General features: G+C 39.8%; 1 protein-coding gene across 2 annotated transcripts in view; it reads left to right on the forward strand.

The window, feature by feature from the left end:
• The window catches only part of MLLT3 (myeloid/lymphoid or mixed-lineage leukemia (trithorax homolog, Drosophila); translocated to, 3), a 427,197-nt gene extending 409,553 nt beyond the window's left edge, over positions 1–17,644 (forward strand). For both annotated transcript variants that reach the window (XM_006864467.1, XM_006864466.1), the window contains 3 exons: positions 5,611–5,682; positions 6,994–7,065; positions 17,513–17,644. In XM_006864467.1, the coding sequence (XP_006864529.1) occupies positions 5,611–5,682; positions 6,994–7,065; positions 17,513–17,644 (276 nt within the window). The remainder of the gene's footprint in view (positions 1–5,610; positions 5,683–6,993; positions 7,066–17,512) is intronic.
• The last annotated feature ends 5,860 nt before the right edge of the window (positions 17,645–23,504 follow it).

A 23,504-nucleotide genomic window follows, 5' to 3' on the forward strand; every position in this document is an offset into this window, starting at 1 on the left:
CACACACACACACACACACACACACACACACACACACACACACGTTACTCAATTTTACAGGTGCCCTGCAATTTTAAATGGTCTAACCTCGAATCTTTGTCTTACTTGGAAAGTGTTGTTTTAGAACTGAAGACATTTTCTTCTTAAATTTTGTGTAAAACGAAAGCAAAGATCTCTTATAATTTGAAATTCCTCATTTAGACAGTTTATCGACAACTTCAGTCCTTGATTGTTAAGCGGGAGTACTATCTGTGCTCTTTGCCTCACCAGCTGTACTTCTACCACCCGCTCTCATTATCTGGTGTTGATTGGATGTTCATGGAGTTAGCTGATTCCTCACCCTGGCCTTCTCTGTGCCTGCCTCTCACCTTCTCCACTGCCAGCCTTGCCCATTGCCCAGCTGTGTTCACTTCAAATCAGACGTTTCAGGAGAAAGTTAAAAAGAGGAAGGATATATGAATCATAGCCAATCCACTGAGAAGAACATTGGGCTGGCTAACTAGATAACTGGTATTCTTTATAAATGTGTGCTTAAATTGTAGTCGTTAAGTGATGTCGAGTCAATTCTGACTCATAGTGACTCTGTATAGGGTTTCCAAGGAACAACTGGTAGATTTGAACTGCCAACCTCATGAATCAAACTGACCTTACAGTCCAGTGCTTACCCTACTGCACCACACCAGGACTCCTGTGCTTAAATTTAAATATGAACTGGCAAAAGAATAGAATTTGGGTCTTGGGTATATTTCTATATCCAATTTGGACTTACTTGGGCTGGATTTCTGCTTTCAGTGGTTGGAGTATGAGAATTCAGCTAATCAATGGGTGATAGTAGTGACGGTGCAGAAATAAGAGAAGTAGATATGTTCTGCCTGTGGCCATTGGGTTGGTTCTAACTCATGGCAACCCCATGTATGTCAGAGTAGAACTTAGCTCCACGTGGTTCTCAGAAGCTGATATTTTTCCGAAGTAGATCGACAGTTCTTCAAGGCGTCTCTGGATGACTTCCTAGGTGTGTAGCTCCTACCTTTCAGTTAGCTGCCGAGCACATTAACTACTTTTTGTCACCCAGTGACTAGAGGGGGACATGCTTTAATGCTCCACGTTCATCTCCTTCAGTGTCCAGACTCTGCTTGCTGAGTAAATGCCACTCCAACTAGGCTTTGTCTTACCCTTCTCACCTGAACCCTTTCTGAATAGGTAGTCTCAAGTTGGCCCTACTTCAGAGAAAGGTTTGGATTGTTTGTCAGACAATTTTTACCTGTCTAGCCAAAACCAAAATTGAATTGTATCCATCTGGAGAGGGTAAAAATTACTTTATCCGATTAAATGGCATGCCACTGGTTCCTTGACATCTGTTTATTTGACAAATGCAGCTTCACACATGGGAATCATCAATCTGTCAGTAATGCTCAGTTATGTGTCACTTTCTCCATGCACCTAGAGGCATAATAAGAAAGTCCATATGCGTCCACTTGTCGCAAGGCTAGGGGAGGAATACAAGTACCACAGCATTAGCCATGGCATCCTTGAAGCTGGGAGAGCAAGAAACAGTTTTACATTGTGCTAAGGATGGATTTCTTAACCCACTCAGGTCACTTGCATTGGGTCTGGTGTGGCAGCATCTCTGTAAGTTAGTGTTTTGGACTTGAAAAAAAAATCACCATTGTTATTACTCTCATTTCTTAGTTGTCCATCCTTCATGATTACATGAAGGGAAATAGTACAAATTTCTAATAACTCTGCAAGCCACTTAAACCCTGAAATGTATTTTTCGCCCTGTATGTGAATGTGGATATGATCATCTGAAATTTCACATCAAATAAAACAGATGAAAACATACTAGGAAGGCTGACTTCCCCTTGGCTGTTTTGTCTGCATCTTGAGAACGGCCCCCTGAGTTTCTGGAAAGTACCAGACAAAGCTGAGTTGTCTGTTGGCCTTTTCTCAAATCTTTCAAGAACTGAGAAAGGAAAGTGCTAACTGAATCAAACATTTTCTAACCACTAAAAGAAAATGGACTGAGAGGGAGCCACATGTCAACAAAGCACGTGATTAACCTGCAAATGATTAGGAGCCACTGGTGCTCAGGACCATGAAGGATCGATCAGTAGAGATTCCAGCTGTTGAATAACTGAGTTGTCACTTCTCACAAGGAAATGCAGAAAGATTTCATCTTGAAACTTTGATTCTCAGATTCTCAGTACAGACATACTACTAATCTCATTTCTTTTATTTGCAGAGACTAGCATATTATAAGGACTCCTGGTGTGGCGCACTGGAGTCAGCACTGGACTGCAAACCACAGGGTCAGCAGTTCAAACCCACCAGCTGCTCCTCAGAAACCCTATACAGGGTCACTTATAAGTCGGAAGCGACTCAACAGCACTTCACAACAGCAGTAGCCGTATTATAAAAGGAGCCCAGGTGGTGCTGTGGCCAAGCGCTTGACTGCCAACCTAAAGACTGGGAGTTTGAACCTACCAGCTGTCCTGAAGAAGAAAGATGTGACAGTCTCCTTCCATAGCAATGACTTGTTTGTTGTGAAGTACTGTCAAAGTCGGTTCCAACTCATAGTAGCCCTGTATAGGGTTCCTGAGGAGCAGCTGCTGGGTTTGAACTGCCAACCTTGTGGTTTGCAGTCCAGTGCTTAACCTACAACACTAACACTATGCCTCCAGTAGTCCTTGGAAACACTGTGAGGTAGTTCCTATAGAGTATCTGTGAGTCAGCATCAATTAGACAACAGTGGGCTGCTACCATTTTATAAATAGTGATGTGGGCTTTCTGGTTCGCTCAGTATTCTTTAATGACTGACAGTAGTGTTGCATTATTTTGATACGAAATAGTCCTTTCACTCCAAACCTCCCTTAAGTGAATTTCAAGCTCAAAGTACCAGGAATATATTAGAGCCAAAGTATGCAGAAGGAGAGCAGAAGCAGAAGGGTGGAGGAAGGCACTGACCCACTGGACCTGAGTTAATATTCAGAATTTCATAAATCACCTCTCAGCCTGCAAGGCATGTTGAAGGAAATCAGAATATCCAGTTAAACTGGTTTGAAGTAAGCCTGTGGAAGACAAGGTGCTGTACTTTTCTATTCTGGAGTCGTTTCCCTCAAGATAAGAAGTGATCATAAATAAAACAATTGTCTTCAGCAGGGCTCAGCTCTCTCAGAATGAGGTTTTGACAAAGCTGTTTATTTTGGAGCAGGGAGAGATCAAAGAAGGAAGATTAACTGAGCCCTCTCTGGGCAGCCACTCGGTAACTTGAGGCAGATCGCTGACACCCAGAGCTTTTGTTCCTGCCTCTGCAGCTACAGAAGAAAGAAACTAGGATTTCAATGTATTTGGGCACCTTCTGTGTTATAGCACTTATGGAATGTGTGGGGTCACCACTGGGGTGGGACTTAAACCCACAAAGGCTCAGTTTTCTGCTCTGAGGAGAGGATAGTAGAAGTCGCTCAGCCTAGTTAGGCAGTATAGATTCCTGGGTTTCTTTGACACCAAGAGTGCAATGAGTTGGGTTACCGACCAGTGAGGAGGGTGGGGGACATGTTGGACGCAAAACCAAGTCTCTAAAGCACAGGGCACTTGCGCTTTCTTTGACCTGAAATCTCAGTGGACTGGCTCTTCACTGGCCAGCTGGAATCTGAGTTGGGGAGGAGTGCCATCTACTGACCTACTTTCTCCTACCTAGGACTCAGAACCCCAGCTGAGTTTTCCCTTCAGGGCTCATTTCCAACAATAGAGAGGAGGAAAGTATGGACATTGGGGGAGTGTCTGGTTTCCTTTACATAGTCTGTAGTTTAGTCTGTAGTCGTTGTTGTTGTTGTTGTTGTTGTTGTTGTTAAGTGCCATGGAGTTGATTCTGGCCCATAACAACCCTGTAGAGGGTTTCCAAGAAGCAGCTGGTGAGCTTGAACCACCGATCTCGCAATTCAAATGACTGCAGTTTGATGCGTCAGTCCATAGTGCCACACCAGGACTCCTTTACGTGGAGTGTGTTAAAATCCATTGCCTTGCAGCTGCTACTAAGTAATTTCCTTGAGTTGCCAAAAGTATTGTATTTAAAGCAAATCTGGCCCAATTAGCTCTTTGATTAGCTTAAGGTTAAAAAGATAGGGAGAAATAAGGAAACTTTTAGAAACAAAATTCTTAACTTCTATGTTACTCTAAATTCAGTGTATATTCTCTTATAGAAGTAGTAGGTCTGTTTCAAAATGTCATAGTCCTGTCCCCAACAAATACAATAGTTATTAGTAGTACAACATTTAAAACTTGAGTGGGAATCTTGACCAATTCTCTCATTTCATTTCACTTTTCTTTCTTCAATTCATGTTTTGAGGCACCAAAATGTTAATGACAGATCTAGGACATACACGGAGTTTTTTGAGGCAGTCAGTACTGTTTTCACTACAAATAAAAATGCCGTGAAGTTCTAAAGTATGATAGGCCAGTGAAAGAGAACTGAGGTTGAGTTAGGACTGAGAATGGGTAAAGAGAAGAGCAGTAGGAACCTGAGCCTTCTTAAAATAAATAAGTACTTTATTTGACATTTTCCTCCTAAATATTAGTCTCATTAGGTAATGAGGTTATATCGAAAAAGATAAATCACTTTGCTTTTTATGTTTACACACATTTTCAGATACTAAGTAGTTAGGAAAAACTACCTTTTCAACCAAAGGCCACTATAAAAAATGTTTTTCTTATAATCTTTTAAAGATTCGGTCTAATAAATCAACTTGTGTTTATTCAGTCATTCATGTTGTTGTCAAGTGCTGTTAAGTCAATTCTGACTCATAGCGCAACACTGTATAGGATTTCTGAGGAGTAGCCAGTGGGTTTGAACTGCCCACCTTGCAGTTAGCAGCCCAATGCTTATCTTACAGAGCTGTATCAGGACTCCAAATCATTCATACTCTTTTATCAGTTAGTAAAATTTGATCATTAGTAATCAGAACAGCATGAACATTTATTGTTCAAACACTACATTGGAATCAGTATAGATGAAAGCAAAACACACTCAGTGTTTTATCCTGGAAAAACAATCATTTCTTAAACTATGAAAGAGAGTCTTAACTCGGGTTTTTGACCTGGAGGGTCTCAAGTTGAGAGCAGCTAGTGCACTGGTGGTCATCTTCATCTTCTAAGCTGCATTAATTCACAGGCTATGAGTAACTTTTAGAATCGGAGAGTCAGGTCCGAAAAAGGCCATTTGGATGTTTGTTTTATCTTCCCTAGCATACTCAGCACTGTAGTCATGCTGAAACAGCAGAATGAATAAGACCAAAATCTCAGCACAGCTCAGCTGCTGTATGTATGTGTGTGGGTATTGTCATTGAAGAGAAGCCGCCTGGGAAGCTTAGATCAATTTCCTTATCACCCTTATTTTTAAAATTCTATTTCTCAGACTCAGCACTTCAGACATAAAAAATGTATTTTCCAAGGAAAGGTAAGAGAAGAAGAAAGAAAATATGTAGAGGAGAAACGCTATTTGGAAAGTGATGCTATTTATTGTACAGTATTTCCTTCATAAGTGCTTTGTTCATGTGGCTGGTTAGCCAAGAAGTGCTTGAAGTCCAGTTTAACCATGTTCTCTTTGATCCCTAGATTCTTGAAGTGAAAAGTCCAATAAAGCAGAGCAAATCAGATAAGCAAATAAAGAATGGTGAATGTGACAAGGTAGGTTTCCAGGCACTGACACATCTGTTTCTTTGTGCGTCCCTCGATAGTCCTTGCTGGCTGTCCTTTCTTTCATTTTTGTCATCAGAAGTGCCCAGATGACAAGCACTTCATCCCAGCGCTTTGTCATTTGCTTTTCAAGTCTTGCTTAAATCTTCAGTATTTAGCTTGGCCTTCTGCTGACATTTGCCATGATGCCTGTGCTGCCAAAGATTGATTTTGAATTGGGAGGTAAGAGAATTGTGTTAGAGGTTAGGAAATTAAGGGAAGAGTCCTAGTGTCACAGTGGGTAAAGTGCTGGGCTGCTAACAAAAAGGTCTGTGGTTTGAACCCACTAGTCACTCTGCAGGAGAAAGGCAAGGTGGTCTACCTCTGGAGCGGTTCTGCTCTGTCCTGTGGGATCACTATGCGTTGGGACCAACAGCGCTGTAGTGCGAGTGGGTTTCTGAAGGGTGATGTGGAGGTTAAAGCCGTGCAGGTAAATAGGACATCTGATCCGTGGGCACCAGCTTTCTGAAGTGTGCATCGTGCATCTGGAATCTGACTGCAGACCGTTTGGGCTTAGATCACCTGGTGTGAGCTTTGCAGGTCCCCTTACACAAACCTTTCCTTTATCCATAGTGGAGATGATGCTAGGCCTGGTACCCATGCATGGCACCTGGTGGCACCAGAGCCTGGGAACCTGAGCATACGGGAAAAGTGGTGCACCTCTGTCTTGTCAGAGGAGCTCTTGACAAACCAGTTGCAAATTTGGCTAGCTCTACTTTTCATAAGACAGTCTTCTATCACCTGCTGGCATTGTTGACTGGCAAATGTTAGGTGTGAGTAGGAAGACTTTCAGGTGTGGTGTTTTCTTGTTTTTCTTTTTAAAGAATGTGTCTTGATGGAGATGGTAAATTGCATTGTGTCTGCCTTGTTCAAACATTGACTTTTTATCATAGTAAGTGTCTAGATTGAAGAATAGCAGATGAGAATTGCCTGTGACCGCCTGTTTAAATTTACAGTGTAGCGTGGGTCCCCTGACCTCTGCAGGGCACTTGTTGGGAGAGGGCCATTTCTGGTCTATTGAATTTTATTGGGAGCAAATAAATATAAGAATTGCCTTAAAAAAAAAAAAAAAAAGCAGATGTGGTAAAGGAAATGATCAGGCCGAGAGAGACTTGATCTGCAAAGCCCTTTGGCCCCGAGTTCAGACTTCCTGGGCTAGGCTGATAGAGTAGGGAACACCCACTTGTTGCTTGTGTGTGTGCTTATATATTTTTGTACTGCTTCTAAAAGTGCTTGATCTCTTAGGGTACTCTTCTTTTCCAGGCATATCTAGATGAATTGGTAGAGCTTCACAGGAGGTTAATGACACTGCGGGAAAGACACATTCTGCAACAGGTGAGAAGTGCTCTCTAGCAAGCCCCTTCAGAAGCCCCAAGGCCAAGTTTGTCCTGGGGTTGTGTGATAGCCCAACACTATCAGGACTTAGACGCATGCCACCTGCAGCAGTATTGGGGGCGGCTGCTCCTTCCTGAGGCCACCTGAAGTCTGCTCTGGACCTGCTGTGTGGTGATTAATCTCCCACCCTGGCTACTGAGGGCAAATGGGAAATGGACAGTCCTGCGGGTGATACTGGCATGTAGTGACCCCGTCAGCCACGGATGCTGTAATGGGGCTGAGAGAGGGAAGCAGTTGTAAGAATGCAAAAACCTTTGGGGCCAGGCTTCTGATGTCATGGAGTAATGGTAGTACATGACTTAGTCAAGTGGTGTCCACATGTGTGATTCAGTTTAGTAACCTTTTGCCAATACTATTCTAAGGAAAGAATTTTTTTTCATTTCCTATATATTGTTGTTGTTGTTGTCATGTGCTGTAGAGTCTGTTCCGACTCATAATGACCCTGCACAGGGTTTCCGAGGCTGTAAATCTTGACGGGAGCAGAAAGCCTCATCTTTCTCCCATGGAACAGCTGGTAGTTTCGAACTGCTGACCTTGTGGTTCGCAGCCCGATTCGTAACCACTATGGTACCAGAGCTCCTTTCCTTTATATTATACAACATATATTCTGCTATTATGAACTCAGCTGTGAAACACTGGTAGAGTGGGGAAACTTCTGTTAGTCCCATGTGATGTTTTGTGAAGATAAGAAGGGTGGTTTTTCGTTTTCATGCAGTTATAACACATGCCTCGATTGCATCAGTAGTGGCTATTGGTAAAATAATTTTTGCTTATTCTCAGAAGAGAAGGCCGTGTGTTCTAAATTCCTGGGTGAGTTCATAAATTATTTCACTGTTCGAATTAAAAAAAAAAAAGTATACTTGAATAATCTACCCCAGCTGTGTGTGCACATGCGTATGTGTTTGTGTGTGTGTATGTTTCAGACATTTAATGAGTGATGGTCACAATTTTATTCTGTCTGCATTTTTGTTTAAATCTATGAATGCCCACCCTGAAAGTTGCCAAGTTTTCTCATAGACCTGGTAAGGTGTTTTTTGTTTTTAGTATTTTTTTCTCATGATGAAAATTGGTATAACAAAATGTTTGCCAGTTCAGCATTTTTTTATGTATAATTCAGTGACATTTGGCTATGCAGCTGTTACCCCTATCCATTTTCATATGATTCCACCACCATTAACACAGACTCCCCATTTCTTCCTTATTGTTGTTGTTGTTAAGTGTCATTGAATTGGTTCACACTCATAGCGACATCATATAGGATTTCCAAGGATAGACTGGTGAGTTTGAACCGCTGACTTTTTTGTTAGCAGTCCAGATCTTACCTACAGTACCACACCAGGAGTCCTTGGTGGTGGTGGTGTGCCGTGGAGTCAGTTTTGACTCATAGCGACCCTACGTAGGATTTCCGAGGCTGTAAATCTTTCCGGGAGCAGAAAGCCTCATCTTTCTCCTGTGGAACAGCTGGTAGTTTTGAACTGCTGACTGGGAGGTTAGCAGCCCAACTTGTAACCATTACACTACCAGAGCTCCTTGGAGTCCATGATAATCACTAATAAACTGTGCCTACTCATCTAAGTGGGATCACACAATATTTGTCTGTTTGTGACTGAGTTATTCCATAGTGTTTTCAGGGTTCATCTATGTTGTAGCATATATCAGCAGTTCATCTCTGTTTTTGGCTGAGACATATAACATATGTTTATATAACTTATGTATAGTACATTCTTTTTTAAAACCCATTCATCTCTTGACAGACATTTAGATATTTAGGTTTAAACCTTTCTACAGTTTTCATAAGCGCTGGACTGTGAACCACAAGGTCCACAATTCGAGCCTGCCACCCACTCCTCAGGAGAAAGAAAAACCTTTCTGCTCCCACAAAGATTTAAAAGCACCGAAAACCCTGTACAGGGTCACTATGAGTTGGAATTGACTCAATGGCACTTCACAACAACAGTTTTCAGTATCTTTGTGTAAGAAAGAGTTGACGATTTGCAGTCATAAAGATTCCAGCCTAGAAAACCCTACAGGGCCATTCTCTGATACCTGAGGTTGCTGAATGGAAATCAATTCAGCGGCACCCAACAACAGTTGAGGTTTCAGAGAACATCTCATGACTGCAGACCTGTGATTCTTTATTGGGGATAAGTTACGCTTCGTACATTTCCTTTTAGGTAAGGGTAGGTCACCAAAAGACATATTCTAGCTTTTTGCTAGAATTTTTCTTCACATTTTTTCTGTCAAACTGCGAATTGTTTTGGTTGCTACTGGACACTTATTTGGTGCTACCTGACTGAATGGTGATGGAAATCTGTAAGACAATCTTGTCTTTCTTTCCCAAATGCTAGCCTTGAAGCTCTGTGAAGCAGTTTTCTAATAAAGATACATTAATGTTCAAGCTTAGCCCCTATAGCAAAAGGAGTTTTATCCCATAGGAGGATGAGACAGATGTTTGGGCAGGGTGGGGACACCTTCACAAAGAAAGTCCAGATAATGGATTGAGGATAGTAAGCCATTGGGCAGAGTCTTACCTTGGGGTGTCATTGGCATTCCCAGTTTAACATTGCCCTTTATTTTGACCTTTGAAAGAATTGTAAGGGATGATGGCTTCCTCAAGAACGCCATCCAAATGGGTTCTTTTCGTCTTCTAGAGGGAGAGCATGATAGCTATGAATTTCTAACCTGGCATAAAGGCACCCCAGAGCACACAGCATTTCACCCTAATTGCATCCCCAGGCTGGTTGAAAGCTCTCAGTCTTTGGCCTTTTGCCTTGTAATGCAGCCGAGGCTTGTGATTATAATACCATGACGCATGTCCTGTCATGGCTTACTGCTTAATTAATTTCTATTGTAAAACATAGCACTGCTGTGAACTAGTGGTGTTCTTCACCTTGAGAGCTGCTCATCTTGTAGAGTGTATGCCACAAAGTCTACAGATTCTCTGACATTAAAACCTGAAGCAGGATTTCTGGTGGGCCCAGGACTTTTCTTGAAATTCTTGTTGTTAAACACATCCTCTCAACAAATCTGGTCTGACGATTTTATTTGGCACACAGAAGTGGTTGAAAGTTCTGGTTGACCCTGGGGCAAGAGATACCGGTGCCCACATCTAGGATCATGAACAGAGTGTGTTGGCTTATGGGCACCTGTGTCCCTAAGCTACTTTCTCTAAGGGTGAAAATGCAGTACAAGAGCACAGTCACACTGAGATGTGAGTTCCTCAGATTGACTCATCCTTTGATCCCTCTCTAAATCATGTGTTCCCTATTTATTTGGATGAGGAGACAGAACCCTTCTAACTTCCTCAGCAATTCAACTCCAAGCTTGGATTTGCATCCAAAGCTCTGAGGGCTTCCTTAGAAGATAAACTAACAATTTAGATACTGACTTATATTCCTTTAAAATTACGTTCAGGGATATTGAGGATAAGGCTTTAACTCTTTGCTCTGAGTGATGGATCAGAATATTCATTCAAATAACACATAGAACCCTCTCTGAAAAGGGTTTGTTTGAAAATGATCATCTCCATCCTGGGAAATTGCTTGCCATTTTTTAGCACCCCTTGTAAATTGATGGCTTACCCCAATGCCATTGAATCGATTCCAACTCATAGCTGACATATAGGGCAGAATAGACCTGCTCCATGGCATTTTCTAAATTGAAATCTTTATAGGAGCAGATTAACAGGTCTTTTTGCCTCGTAGAGTCTGAACTGCCAACCTATCAGCAGCTGAGTTCTTAACCATTGCACCACTGTTGTTGTTGTTAAGTGCCGTCGAGTCGGTTCCGACCCGTAGCGACCCTGTATAGGGTTTTCCAGGAGCAGCTGGTGAGCTTGAACTGTCGACCTTGCAGTTCAATTGGCTTTGCAGTCTGGCGCATTAACCCACAGCGCCACACCAGGACTCCTTTAACCCAGAACAGGGTCTGTGCTATCCTGGTCTAGACTGTGCTTCCAGTTCAGGCCATTCACCTAGAACCCCAGGTTATTTCAGACCTGCCTGACTCCAGTCTGTCTGGGCAGAAACCGAGAAAGCAAAAAATTTGGTTCTTCTTCCCTTCTCCGCAGCGATGGTATTGTTACAGACAAAAAAGAACCTGAATCGTTTAATACAATGAGACTAAAAATATTCTAGTACTTGTCTGTCCATTTGTCATACTGTAGTATCTTGTGTGTTACTGTGAGGTTAGAAGCTCTGCAGAGGTGTTTTAAATACCAGCAGGGTCACCCAGAGTGGACAAGTTTCAGCAGAGCTTTCAAACAAAATAGACTAAGAAGAGAGGCTTGGTGAGCTGCTTCTGAAAATCAGCCAATGAAAACTTTATGAATCACAAAGTTTGTTCAATCTAATGTGGAGGATGAGCCTCCTAGATTGCAAGTGATGCACCATAGCAGCGACAGTGGACTCAAACATCTCACCAATCATGAAGGTGGTATGGACGGACACCATTTCATTCTGTTAGCCATGAAGTCACCTGAGCTGAAGCTAACTCAATGGCACCTAACGTCAACAGCAATATAAAATAATACATCATCTTTTAATAATTAATAGCAGGGTTGGAGGGAGGAATTACAGATTTAACAATTGAATCTTACTCTGTTTAAAAACAGACAGTAGCTTCCATGGTACCTCCAGTAAAGCTGACATGCCAGGAAACAATCCATCACAAATGTTGCAAAACTATCATCTAAAAACTTAGTTAAGCCATTTGCATTCTTTGTTTCCCATTTTTTTTTAACCCTTTTGTCCTTACCTGTTATTTTTCTTATGGTCACTGTGCCTTTTATTACTATTATTTTGGAGTGAGATCGGTGATTACGATGTTATGCAGGGGAATGAAGGATACCACAGCAGAGTCCCACCATATCACTGAGCAGGGTATTCATACAGAAAGGCAGTGTGGAGTCGCTCAGAAACTAGCTGGGAATTTTTAGGCTTCATGGCCCGTGTCATTGGAATAAGACATTTTAATGTTAGGTTTCTGAGGTTCTAGCCATCAGGATTCCTGGAAAGGGACTGATGATTATTTTTCCTTTATGAAGTCTTTTTTTTTAACTTAATGGAGGACATGCGTACATAGTCCAATAATTCAAAGTATGAATACTGTTGCCTTTGGCAAACAGCCCTGAACTCCCGCCACTGTAGCTGCTACTACTGCTTTGAGCCTGTCTCTGCATTTACCTTGATGTATTCTGTAAACTCCCATAAAAATGTGGGCTCATTTAAGTTAGATTAATCAGACCCCTATCCATCTGTGTGTGTCTGCAGGCAGAGGAGGTGGTGGTTGTGGAAGAAATCTGAAACACTTAGAAGCCTAAATGATGCTACAATGCCTATGAAATGACTGGGCCAAATATCCCACAAGGCAAATGAGTTTATTTGCTTGAAAATTAAGATATTTCATCTAGAAAGAATTTTTATTGTCCAGCTTTCAGTTTATTCCTTAGTAATTAGTGGGCAGCTACATTAAGGCACAAGGAGCTCTGGTAGCATAGTGCTTACGAATTGGGCTGCGAACCACAAGGTCAGCAGTTCAAAACTACCAGTCGTTCTGTGGGAGAAAGATGAGGCTTTCTGCTCCCGTAAAGATTTACACCCTCGGAAACCCTGTACAGGGGTCGCTATGAGTCGGAACCGACTCCACGGCACATAACAACAACAACAACAATATCAAGGCACAGAAAACCCCTTTTTAAAAACAAAAATAATAATAAAGGGTGCTTCCAGCGTTACTTATTATTTTAAGACGTAACGATAGGGTTGAGTCTCCCTGGTGGGGAGGTATAAACACTTGATGTTCTTAGAGCTTAAATGAATGACCATTTAAGTTCTCAGCTGATAACTGACTGGTTGGAAGTTTGATTACACCCAGAGGTTCCTCAGTAGAAAAGTCGAGAGAACTACTTCCACAGAAGCAGTCATTAGAAAGCCTGTGGAGCACAGTTTCACACTGACACATGTGGGATGACTGTGAGTTGGAATTGACTTGGTAGCAAGTGGTCCTACTTTTTCTTACGCTTACACTGTGGTTTTAGACTCTCATTCCAACAACTTTCCTTCATTGACTCTTTCCTCTACATCCTTCTAACCCCACTGCAAGCTTTCATTGTAATTATTTTAAAAGAAAATTTCAAGTCGACCTTTCCTGAGGTTTAGTTTCTGGCATTTTCCATGCTCCATTTGTTTTAGTGAGAATGAAATGGCTAACTGTCAAAGAGGAATAGGAGGGATTAAAAGGCATAAAATCTGATCATTCTTTTCCTGGATAATTACCTTCTGAATAATTAAGGATACGCTTGTATTTATATGGTAATCATCATCATCTTGCTCTGATCAGTGTAGTCATTTCTAGTTTAATACAGAAGTTCTGCTTCATTGACCTCATCTTAATTGATCCCCTGTGCAGCCCTGTAAGGTAAGTAGAGCAGGTGGAATTAGCTACACTTTCCAGATGAGGAAACCAAGGCTCCAGGTGTTCTCATGTCCTGTCAACTGCCATTCAGATAGTGGGCAAGTGCAGAACTCCATATGCCCGATCCAGGACTCTTTATTCTGAATGGTTTGTCACTAACCTACTGGTTATGGGGAGCAGTCATGTGCTTGCACGGTATAAATTTGAACTTCCACTGTTTCTGGAGAGGCCATTTGTTTCTATCCTGAAATGTACATGTTTCACTAGGTTCATAATATTATCAATAAGATAATTTACTTTGTGAAGTACTCTTAACCCAATCCATAGTAAGTACATAATTGCCTTGAAAGGTTTTTGCTTGTGGTCATAGCTGCGTTGTAGCTCTTTGTGTATATAGATGTGTGTGAAAGACTTGCTCAAAGCTCTATAATTATTAACTAATAAAAATAAATGAATGACCATTTACATGTTTGAATATTAATAATACAATTTTATTGAGACTATTACATATGTGTAGTTACATTACTTTAACTATAATTGGGCACAACTTTCTAATAGTATATTGATGCACGTAATAGAATCCTGTCTGGATCCAATGGTTTGATCAATTAAGGCCCCCCCATCTTCACCCTGCCCTCTGTCATAGAATTATTGTTACATGACACTAAGCCTCAAGGTAAGTAAATCTGGTGGATCAAATATGCCGTTGGTAACCACCAAACATTTTATTTTTGTGTCTAAACCTTTTCTTGACTTTTTATAATAGTAGTCTTATACCATACGTGTCCTTTTGTTACTGACTTAATGTCACTCAGCAGAATGCCTCCAGATTTATCCATATGAATGGAGTATTTTGCAGATTCTTTATTTTTCTTTAATGCTGCGTGATATTCCAGTACTTTTTCCCCCATTCATCTGGTGATGGGCACTTAGACATATTACTTGACTGAAGGGAAGGGCAATATTACAATATACAATACAGACACAGCAAGGGAAGATGCACATGAGTGAAATACAAGAAAGGTCATTGCCATTATATACACAGTCCTTCAGTAATAGTCCTAGCAAACAAGATCTACAAGTAGATACATAAGCTGAACAGATGTGGAAAGGCAAATGGGAGTACACCCATGAGTATATATAGATTTGGCAGAAAATATTTCTACATATGTACTCATATTTGTATGTGCTGCAAATGTGTCCAAGGATATTGTAGAGCATATAGGGAACAAAGTTCTGAAAGCTTCTTAGACATAACCAAACACCTTGAGGGAATGAGTCAAGGTCAATATCTTGGGGTTGTCTAGGACACATGGTATATAACACATTCCACAAAGAAAATTTTCTACATTCTACTTTGGTGAGTCACAACTGGGGTGTTAGATGGCCATTTAAGATGCATTTATTAGAACCTCCTCATCTGGAGCAAAGAAGAGCGAAGAAAATCACAGATTCAAGGAGACATTCAGGCCAAGGACTAATGGACATGAAAACCACAGCTTCCACTATCCTTCAACCAAAAGCACAAGACGATGCCCAGCTATCTCTACCAACCGTGCTGATCAGGATCACAATGAAGGTCCTGGAACGGGAGAAAAGAAAGTAGAACACAATTCAAAATCACTTGCTAGTCTGATGGAGACTGGTGGAACCCCATAGACTGTGACCTGTAGGCACCCTTCAGACCTGGAACTGATCCCACAGCCAGGGATCAACTTTCAGCTATACAATAGACAAGCCTGTCTATAAAATACATAAAACAACACAGAGAAATGTACTCCTCAGTGTGATCAACCATACAAGACCAAAAGGGTAGCATCTGCCCCAAAACAAAGCTCAGAAGGCAGGATGGGGCAGGAAAAACGGATGACTTTTGACAGAGAACCGAGGGAGGAAGTAAGGAAAATGCTGTTACTTTGAGGGAACTGTTAACTAATGTCGTGAAACAAAATGTTATAAATTGTTGAATGGAAAACTAATTTGCTCTGTAAACTTTCATCCAAGCTACAATAAAATGTTTATAAGAGAAACAAACAAACAAAAGTCTACTGAAGTGACAGTATCTTTTTCTTCCAGCTTTGCCATGTTGTGTTCATCCTCATGAGAAGATAGCTGTGGTACTTCCTGGCATCTCATCTTTATTCCAGTCAGGAAGAAGGACAGAGGGCAAAAATGCACATTCCATTGTGTCTACTTGTCAAATTTTTTTCTTTGACTTTCTTTTCTTTGTCATTGACTTCTGACAAATTAATTTTAAATAGCAGTGGCTGCCAGGTAATGCAAATAGGTTTGCTACTAGGGTAGCAAACCTTTTAACTGGTCGTATTGCTCTTCCCAGAAAACCAGGCTTCTGTTAGTAAAGAGAAAGGAATAAATGGATATTTCATAGGTAATTTGCAACATCTGTCATGGTTCCTTAATGAGAGTAGCTTGTTTTATTATTAAACCCATAGTTTATCTGTACAGAATTGCTACACAGATTGAAAAAGGCAATAACTCACTCTGGAGTTATGCAACTAATTGGATTGAGGCTTAGTATGTCTTTTTTGCTTCTGTGGAAGTCAAGGGAAACATCAGGATGGGGAGCACATTTTCTATTACGAGTCCCTGACCAGTGGGCAATAATTCACAAATTTATTATTTCTTAAGGGAATCTAGATAACTTTCAGTAAGAAAAGAAAGTTTCAATACTGCTCCTTCTCAAACTAAAAATAGGAAATTTAAGACTTCAGTGAGTAAACAGGAGGCTAGGTAATTAAAATTATTTTCTGTTTTAAGGTATTTGAACTAAGGAGAACCAGAGAAAACTAAACCAAAGTGCAAGAGTTTGCCAAATGATATTTCTGCTTAAATATTTTCTGTCACTCTGGTGCCTATATTCCTTCCTCCACTCCACACCCCTAGCTGAAGCTTGGAAAATTAATCCCCCTCCCTCATTGGGCCACAGTGCACATATTTCAGGCCTGTTCTACCCAGACACAATGTCCATATCTGAGCATTTTATTTGTAAAAAGTAGGAATGGAAAGACACTGCAATCAGAGGATCTCTCAGCTCAATAACCAGCATTCTTAACTGTGAAACTTCAGAAGCATCGTGAAAGCATGGGCAAGAGAACACTGCCTACATCACCACTGTGGTTTACCAGTTTCCACAGTTGGAGTCAGTACAACAAGAACTGAAAAAGTCGTTTGGGGTAACTATGAGACAGTGACATTCTTTCTCTTTGTAGATCATATTTATCTTCCTAGAATCCCAAAGGGAATCAATAAATATGAACTAAAAGCAGTGTAGTTTTTCTTCATTTTTATTGGCATATAACAAAGTGAACCACTAGATGAATTTTCACAAAACCAACACATCTTACATAATCAAAACCTAAACCAAGCAAAAAACCCAACAGTTCCAACACTCAGGAAAGCCCTCTTAAGTGACCTTCTAGTCATTATTTGTAATGTTCAGGTGGGATTGTAGATCATTTCGCATTTTTTTCTTAGTACATTCTGATATTTTCTAATACTACAATGGTTGTGTAATCAGAAAGAAAACTGGTCATTCTATGTGCATGTATGTATGTCTAAACATGTAATACACATTTATAATTTTTTAACGGAGTTTTGTTCTAGGGTAGAATTTCCTTACATTTATTAACTGTGTCTACTGGGTCAGCAACTAAGTTTTAAAGGGATCTTAAAATCAGCTCCCAAGCATCCATATCATGACTTAAGAGCAGTCTAAAAGGTATCGCTGGCCAAGGTATGCTCTATCTCATTGAGGATTTCAAAGGCTAACTATATCTTTGACTTGCCACATAGGTCAAGAGCTTGTTTGGTGTCATTGGTAATATAGGTCCTTCTTGGTGTAGTTAAGAATATTTATCATTATGGCCCCATAGTTGACCCCTCCATCTCTCCCAGTTCCCCTTTTGATGTCTGTTGCTTAATTCCCCACACTTTCTCTTCTTTACTCCTCTAGATCGTGAACCTTATAGAAGAAACTGGACACTTTCATATCACAAACACAACATTTGATTTTGACCTTTGCTCGTTGGACAAAACCACAGTTCGTAAACTACAGAGTTACCTGGAAACATCTGGAACATCCTGAGGATACAACTGGATGCATCAAAAACTATTTTTTTTTTTTTTTTTTGTGATTTTTTTTTTTTTAAATTTGTTTGTTTGTTTGTTTATATGAAAACACTCAGAATGATTCAACCAAAAGGGAAAAAGTGAAAATCAGACAACCTTCAGCTTTATTTTCCTTTAAAGCCAGTCATCATCTCTTGATAAAGGAGAGGTTAAGCAAACCAACCTCAGCGGACCACTCTTCTCTCCAAGAAAATCCCCGGGAAGAGTTAGCCTGGAAAGCCTTGAAAACAAACCAATCAAACACAAAACAAGAAAACTGAAAGAATGTGTACGGTATCATGTCTCTCGCTGTGGTGGTTCATTCCACAAGACGAATGCATATTCAACACACTGCCTTATTACATAACTGATCTATTTATTATCGCATACAGATATTCTAAAGTTGTTGAGGGAATGACACCACCAGACGTTATAAGTACTTGGTCCCATGGATACTGTTTCAATGCAACGCCCTTGCCATCCCAAGCCCAGTGACCTTACTCTTATTTCGTGACACCTTCCACCAACTTTTTTCAAGTCCTTTAACTCATTGCAGTCTGTATTTTTCAGCTTTTGTTTTTTGTTTTTCCAGTTCCAGGACACAAATTATAAACTGGAGGGGACGGACCAAATAGCCACCCTGATTTTCTTCTTTGTGGTCTTTTTCCTGAAAGTTGGGGGCCAGTCTTAGGCTGTATCCATGTAATGATCTTGGACCATGGTAGAAAATGCACCAAATAGGATCATATGAATTGCTGTCTAGCCTTAGTCAATAAACCTGTAGGACTTTGAAACAAAAGTGTACCTGTAAGCGTCCTGAATCCAGCATCCTCGAGCTGACATCATCAACCTTGTGTCTGTGGTACTGTTAATAACATTAGATAAATATGGAAGTAAAGGCATTCCACAGGATCATCATTTTTTTAAAAAAAGGAATACTGGTCCTATTTTCTAAAGAAATGTAGACATTTCTTAATTTGGATCTGTTTATTAGGAAGCATTTCAGCTATTTCCAGCTACCCTGTGTGTTCTTATTCTTTACCATAAAACCTGAAATAAGAGATTTTTATTTCTTTGCATATGATCCTTTTAGACTCTTTTATATTTGAAAAATTAAGCTCTTTTCTTTGGGGGGAAATTCATGGTTATTCTACCATACGAGATTATGTATTAACTTGTAGATGCAGTGGTTCGATACCTGTTTAGTACTTGCTTATGTTTCCAGAAGGATTTCTTGTATTGATGAAAATAAAGATGGTTGGGGGAGGGGGTATTTTTGTTCTTGATGTACCCTCGTTTTGAAACTAGAAATCTGTCCTGTGGCATGCAAAAGAAAGCAAATTATTTTTAAAAGAAAAAACAAGTACTTTTGGTGTCATTATTCCATTCTCTCCATAAATGGAGAAATGTAAAAGTGAGACCAGCTCATCTTTTTAAGTTTTTTTTTTTTTTACTAGGAATTCCATTGAAAGCAAAAGAAATGAAGAACTACTTCTGGATCCAAAGGTTCGTTCACTGGATCAGCCTTAAGAAAGTCTCTATGTGTGCTAATAGACCAGTATCTCCCTTGTGTATTCCCACACCAGATGCTATCTTTTCATCCAGAGATTAACTCATATCTGTACAGAAAATGCTCCTTCCAGACCCATTGTTTTGGGCAGTAATGTAAATGCAGACTGATAATGGAGTTAATTCTGCATTTTAAAAAGGGATTTTTACACTGTTTCTTTCTATCCAAAGAAACTATTTTTTTTTCCTTTAATATTATATTGCAGCCATACTCTATAGATTTCTTCACTGCAGCATCTTTCAAAGAGGACAAGTGTATTTTTTTCAACGATGTTTAGACTCTTACTGATAATCAGCATGAATTGTACTTGAAGCATTTGCTGTGTAGTCCCTTTTCTCAGTGTGCAATGTCAGAGAGACTTTGAGTCGTTTTGGACATTAGGTGACTTTGGAATTGTGTGACTTTAGTTGTGTTTTACTTTAAATTTTGTAGGTGGGAGGGGAGGGCAATGTTTATATGGAACTGATTGCAAAAATTTAAAGCGATCTTAAAAAATGTCCTAACTGCTAACCTACATATGCTAATGAAACCAGAAAGTTATGTGGGTTCACTAAAATATCTGTGTAGCTTAACTAGTAATATTTCTGTGTAGTTTGGGCTGTTTTTATTTTTGTAACTAAATTGTGCAGCAAAATCTATGATTGGCACTATAAAATGTTTGTTTTGTTTTGTTTTGTTTTCCTAAAGTTACTAACCAAGGAACTAGGTAACAAAGAGATGACCAAGCAAAAAGGCTAATGTAGTGAGGGAATTTTATTTAATAAAGCCAGGTGTCTTGAGAATATCATCAAAATATAAGCTTGTAAATTTATATGCTGAAGTTGGGAAAAATTTACCAGTCTCTACGATTCCTTGAGACAGTAAAATGAATTTTCCATGAGATTCTGATAGAGTGAAGGTCACACTTTTCATATTTTGTACTCTCTTGCTCTCATTATCTAATTTTTAAATGAAAAAATAAATCATTTTTAATTAATTTCAAATAGTTATATTTCTCTTATAGTAACCCACTCAGTTCTGCCACATCTACTACATACACTCACGGTTGAAACCTACTAAACTATGTTGCTATCATCTGTATCCGAACCGTGGCATTGGGGTGTTATGCACAAGGGGGAAATATCAGAGCTTAATTTCTTTGGGTGAGCGCAGTGGCTCTGTAAGATAAGCATTAGACTATGAACCACAAGGTTGGCAGTTTGAGCCCACCAGCTGCTCTGTGGGCAAAAGATGAGGACTTCTGCTTCAGAACTGACCCAACAGCAATTCACAACAACAAATTCTTTGGATATATGTTGTTGTTGTGAAATGCCGTCGAGTCGGTTCCAATGCATAGCGACCCTGTATAAGGTTTCCGAGGAGCAGCTGGTGAGCTTGAACCGCCAACCTTGAAGTTCAGACACACTTTGTGGTCTGGCGCATTAACCCACAGCACCACACCAGGACTCCTTTGGATATATAAGGGGGCTTAAAAAAGTTCACGGAAAGGTAGGTTAAAAGATAATGGAGTTTTCTCATGAACTTTAGAAAGCCTTTTTGTATATAAGTACATGTTTCAAAGAATATTGAGCATGAATATGGTTTGAGTCAGCCAGAGTGTAATAAGTTTTCTTATAACTCTTTTGTTAGTGATTTGCACAGAAAAAAGAAAAAAGCCTATGCAAAAAACTTACTTCATTGTAAACTTCCTTTTGCCTCTGTATTTGTAGCAGAATATGTATGAGATACACCCTTTAACTTTGATAGCAATCATGTTAAAACAAAAATATTTGCAGTTCTTATCTTCATCACAGTCCATGTCTGTATATTGTCATGTAGACAAATAAGCTTGCATATTATGTCAAAATAGGGAAGAACATAAAAAGTTAACATCAGGAGACAAAGCTCTAGGGAGAAATCTCATGAGAATGTTTTGAAACATTTTTAAATTGCTAAGCAAATCTCTCTAATCTGATTAATTGCCCACTTTTGCATGGAAAGAGCCAATAAAATTGGCTGTATTCCATTAAATAAAAAGTTTCTGTTGACCCTTTCACAGACCCACCTAATCTTTAAGAAAAGACGACTTTGCCCAACATAACTTCCTTCACACTGTTGCAAGTCACTCACGTGTGGTTAATGTATTTGTCTAAGAGAAACTTTACTTGTGAATGTTTTAACTCTACCTGTTTAATGGAGTTGAATGCTTAGGGTTAGTAATGGTCAGTATTTGTGTTTAGTGGCTTGTGTTCAGTTTTCTCACTATGGACGTGATTGTCTCTAGGGTAGTTTCCACCTTTAGTGTTTTGTATACTAGTGCTGTGTTGTTGATGTTAACTGCTGTTGAGTCGGCTCCAATTCATATCAACCCTGTATAGGGTTTCCAAGGCTTTAAATCTTACTGGGAACAGAAAGCCTCATCTGTCTACTGCAGAGTGAGTGGCTGGTGGGCTTGAACTGTGGACCTTGTGGTTCACAGTCCAGTGTTCATTGTAGGAGTTACCACACTCCCCAATGCTGTGTACCGCATATATATATATAGTATGTATGTATATATGTAGGGTTTCCCAATGCTATGTACTGCTCATATATATCATATATATAGGGGTTCTGAGGAGCAACTGGTGGATCTGAACCACTGACCTTGTGGTTCAAACCAACCTTGCGGTCCAGTGCTTATCCTTCAGCATCATACCAGGACTCACTCTATCTATCTATATATGTATATGGAGAGAGAGAGAGAGATTATTGGATGGATGCTATAAGTAGAGACAGCTACAGTTACAGAGAGCCTTAAGGAGCCAAATGATTTAGTCTTGACCTGAAGTCTGCATCTTTTTATCTCTTCTGTCTGTGTTACATGATGCTTTTAATTATATAGGCACTATCTTCCTAGGAAATTCCTTGTACAGGTGTATTGAAGCAGTCGGTTTAAAAGGAGGACAAAGCCACCACTGTCTGTAAACTGTAAATATGTATCTTGGCACTTGTACTCCAGCGTTCTGAAAATAGAGTTGTGATGGAAATGCTGACAGATCTGTAGTGGTGACTGGTGCTACCATGCAGTGCAAAACTAAATTAAGGAAAAATGTCTTCTTGAGATTACCAGCACAAGGCCAGTATGTTTTATAAAAATCTGTCAGTATCTTTTTAATGGCATACGTGTGTAATTATGGTGAAAGGCATGTTGTGTGTGTTTACGAATATACATGATTTTCTGTGAACTACAATACAAACATAAGGTTTACTCCCTGTCTCTAAAACTCATGTTGAAATGTTGAGATTGACAGAAATAGGTATTTCACGTAAATTGGTATCTAACCTATTGTGGTTCTATTTTCTTTACAATGTAGTGACGACTTACTGATGAAAAGTTAAGTAGACCAAAATTTGACTTTGCTTTGTATAGGAAAACCCCAAATCCTTGTCTTTTTTCAAAGAGTGATGCCTGTCCTAAGGAATAATGAATGGAGAGATCAGAAGCATCCAGAATAAAGGACAATGTACCCTAAACAGCTGAGGAGAAAGGCCACTCCTCGTTCATCCTTGGGGCTCCAATGTCTAACACCATTTTCTTGGTCCTGAACTTGGTACCTTTGTTTTTGTTTTTGTTTTTTTTAAAGGTTGTTCAGAGATTGGGCAAGAAATGATGGAACACAGTCTTGGCATAAACCAGGTTAATTCTGAAAAAGTCTTTGCTTTTTCCCTCTATTGCTTTGAAAAGTTTTATTTCTGAGCTAAACAATGTGCTATAACTATCAGACTCAATCTTACAAAGGTCGTGTGTAGTTTAGCAACAAGAAATGCTACCTTTACTAGATAGAAAGGAAAAAAAATTACAACACAGAATAAAATTCAGTTTGACAAAAAACTAAGAAATTGGATGCAATGCTGTACTTACTAGTGAAAGGACTGGTGGATCACATATGAGAAACTCGCCTTATCTTCAGACAGACATTTAGGGGGTCATGGTGGATTGCCTTGTATCTTATCACTTCAGAGGGCTATTAGGTGTGGAAACATAAACTTCAGATGAGTTTGGATGGCAGTTAAGCTCTGTAACGACCACACTTGAATTGGGTTTATCTCTTGTTTCAGCCTAAATACTGACTTGTTTATTTAAAAATAATGGCATTGCATTTTCTCTAGTAGAGAGAGGGCCAGGATCCACATCTTATGCCCACTATAGACAACTCAGGATGTTGTCCCAGAGAAATGCATTCACACAAGAACTGAACTGCCTGCTCTGCATTGCTTTCCTCAATACGTCTGTTCAACAACTCTCAGA

Source organism: Chrysochloris asiatica, unplaced genomic scaffold (assembly GCF_000296735.1).
Source record: "Chrysochloris asiatica unplaced genomic scaffold, ChrAsi1.0 scaffold00065, whole genome shotgun sequence".
Classification (NCBI taxonomy): domain Eukaryota; kingdom Metazoa; phylum Chordata; class Mammalia; order Afrosoricida; family Chrysochloridae; genus Chrysochloris; species Chrysochloris asiatica.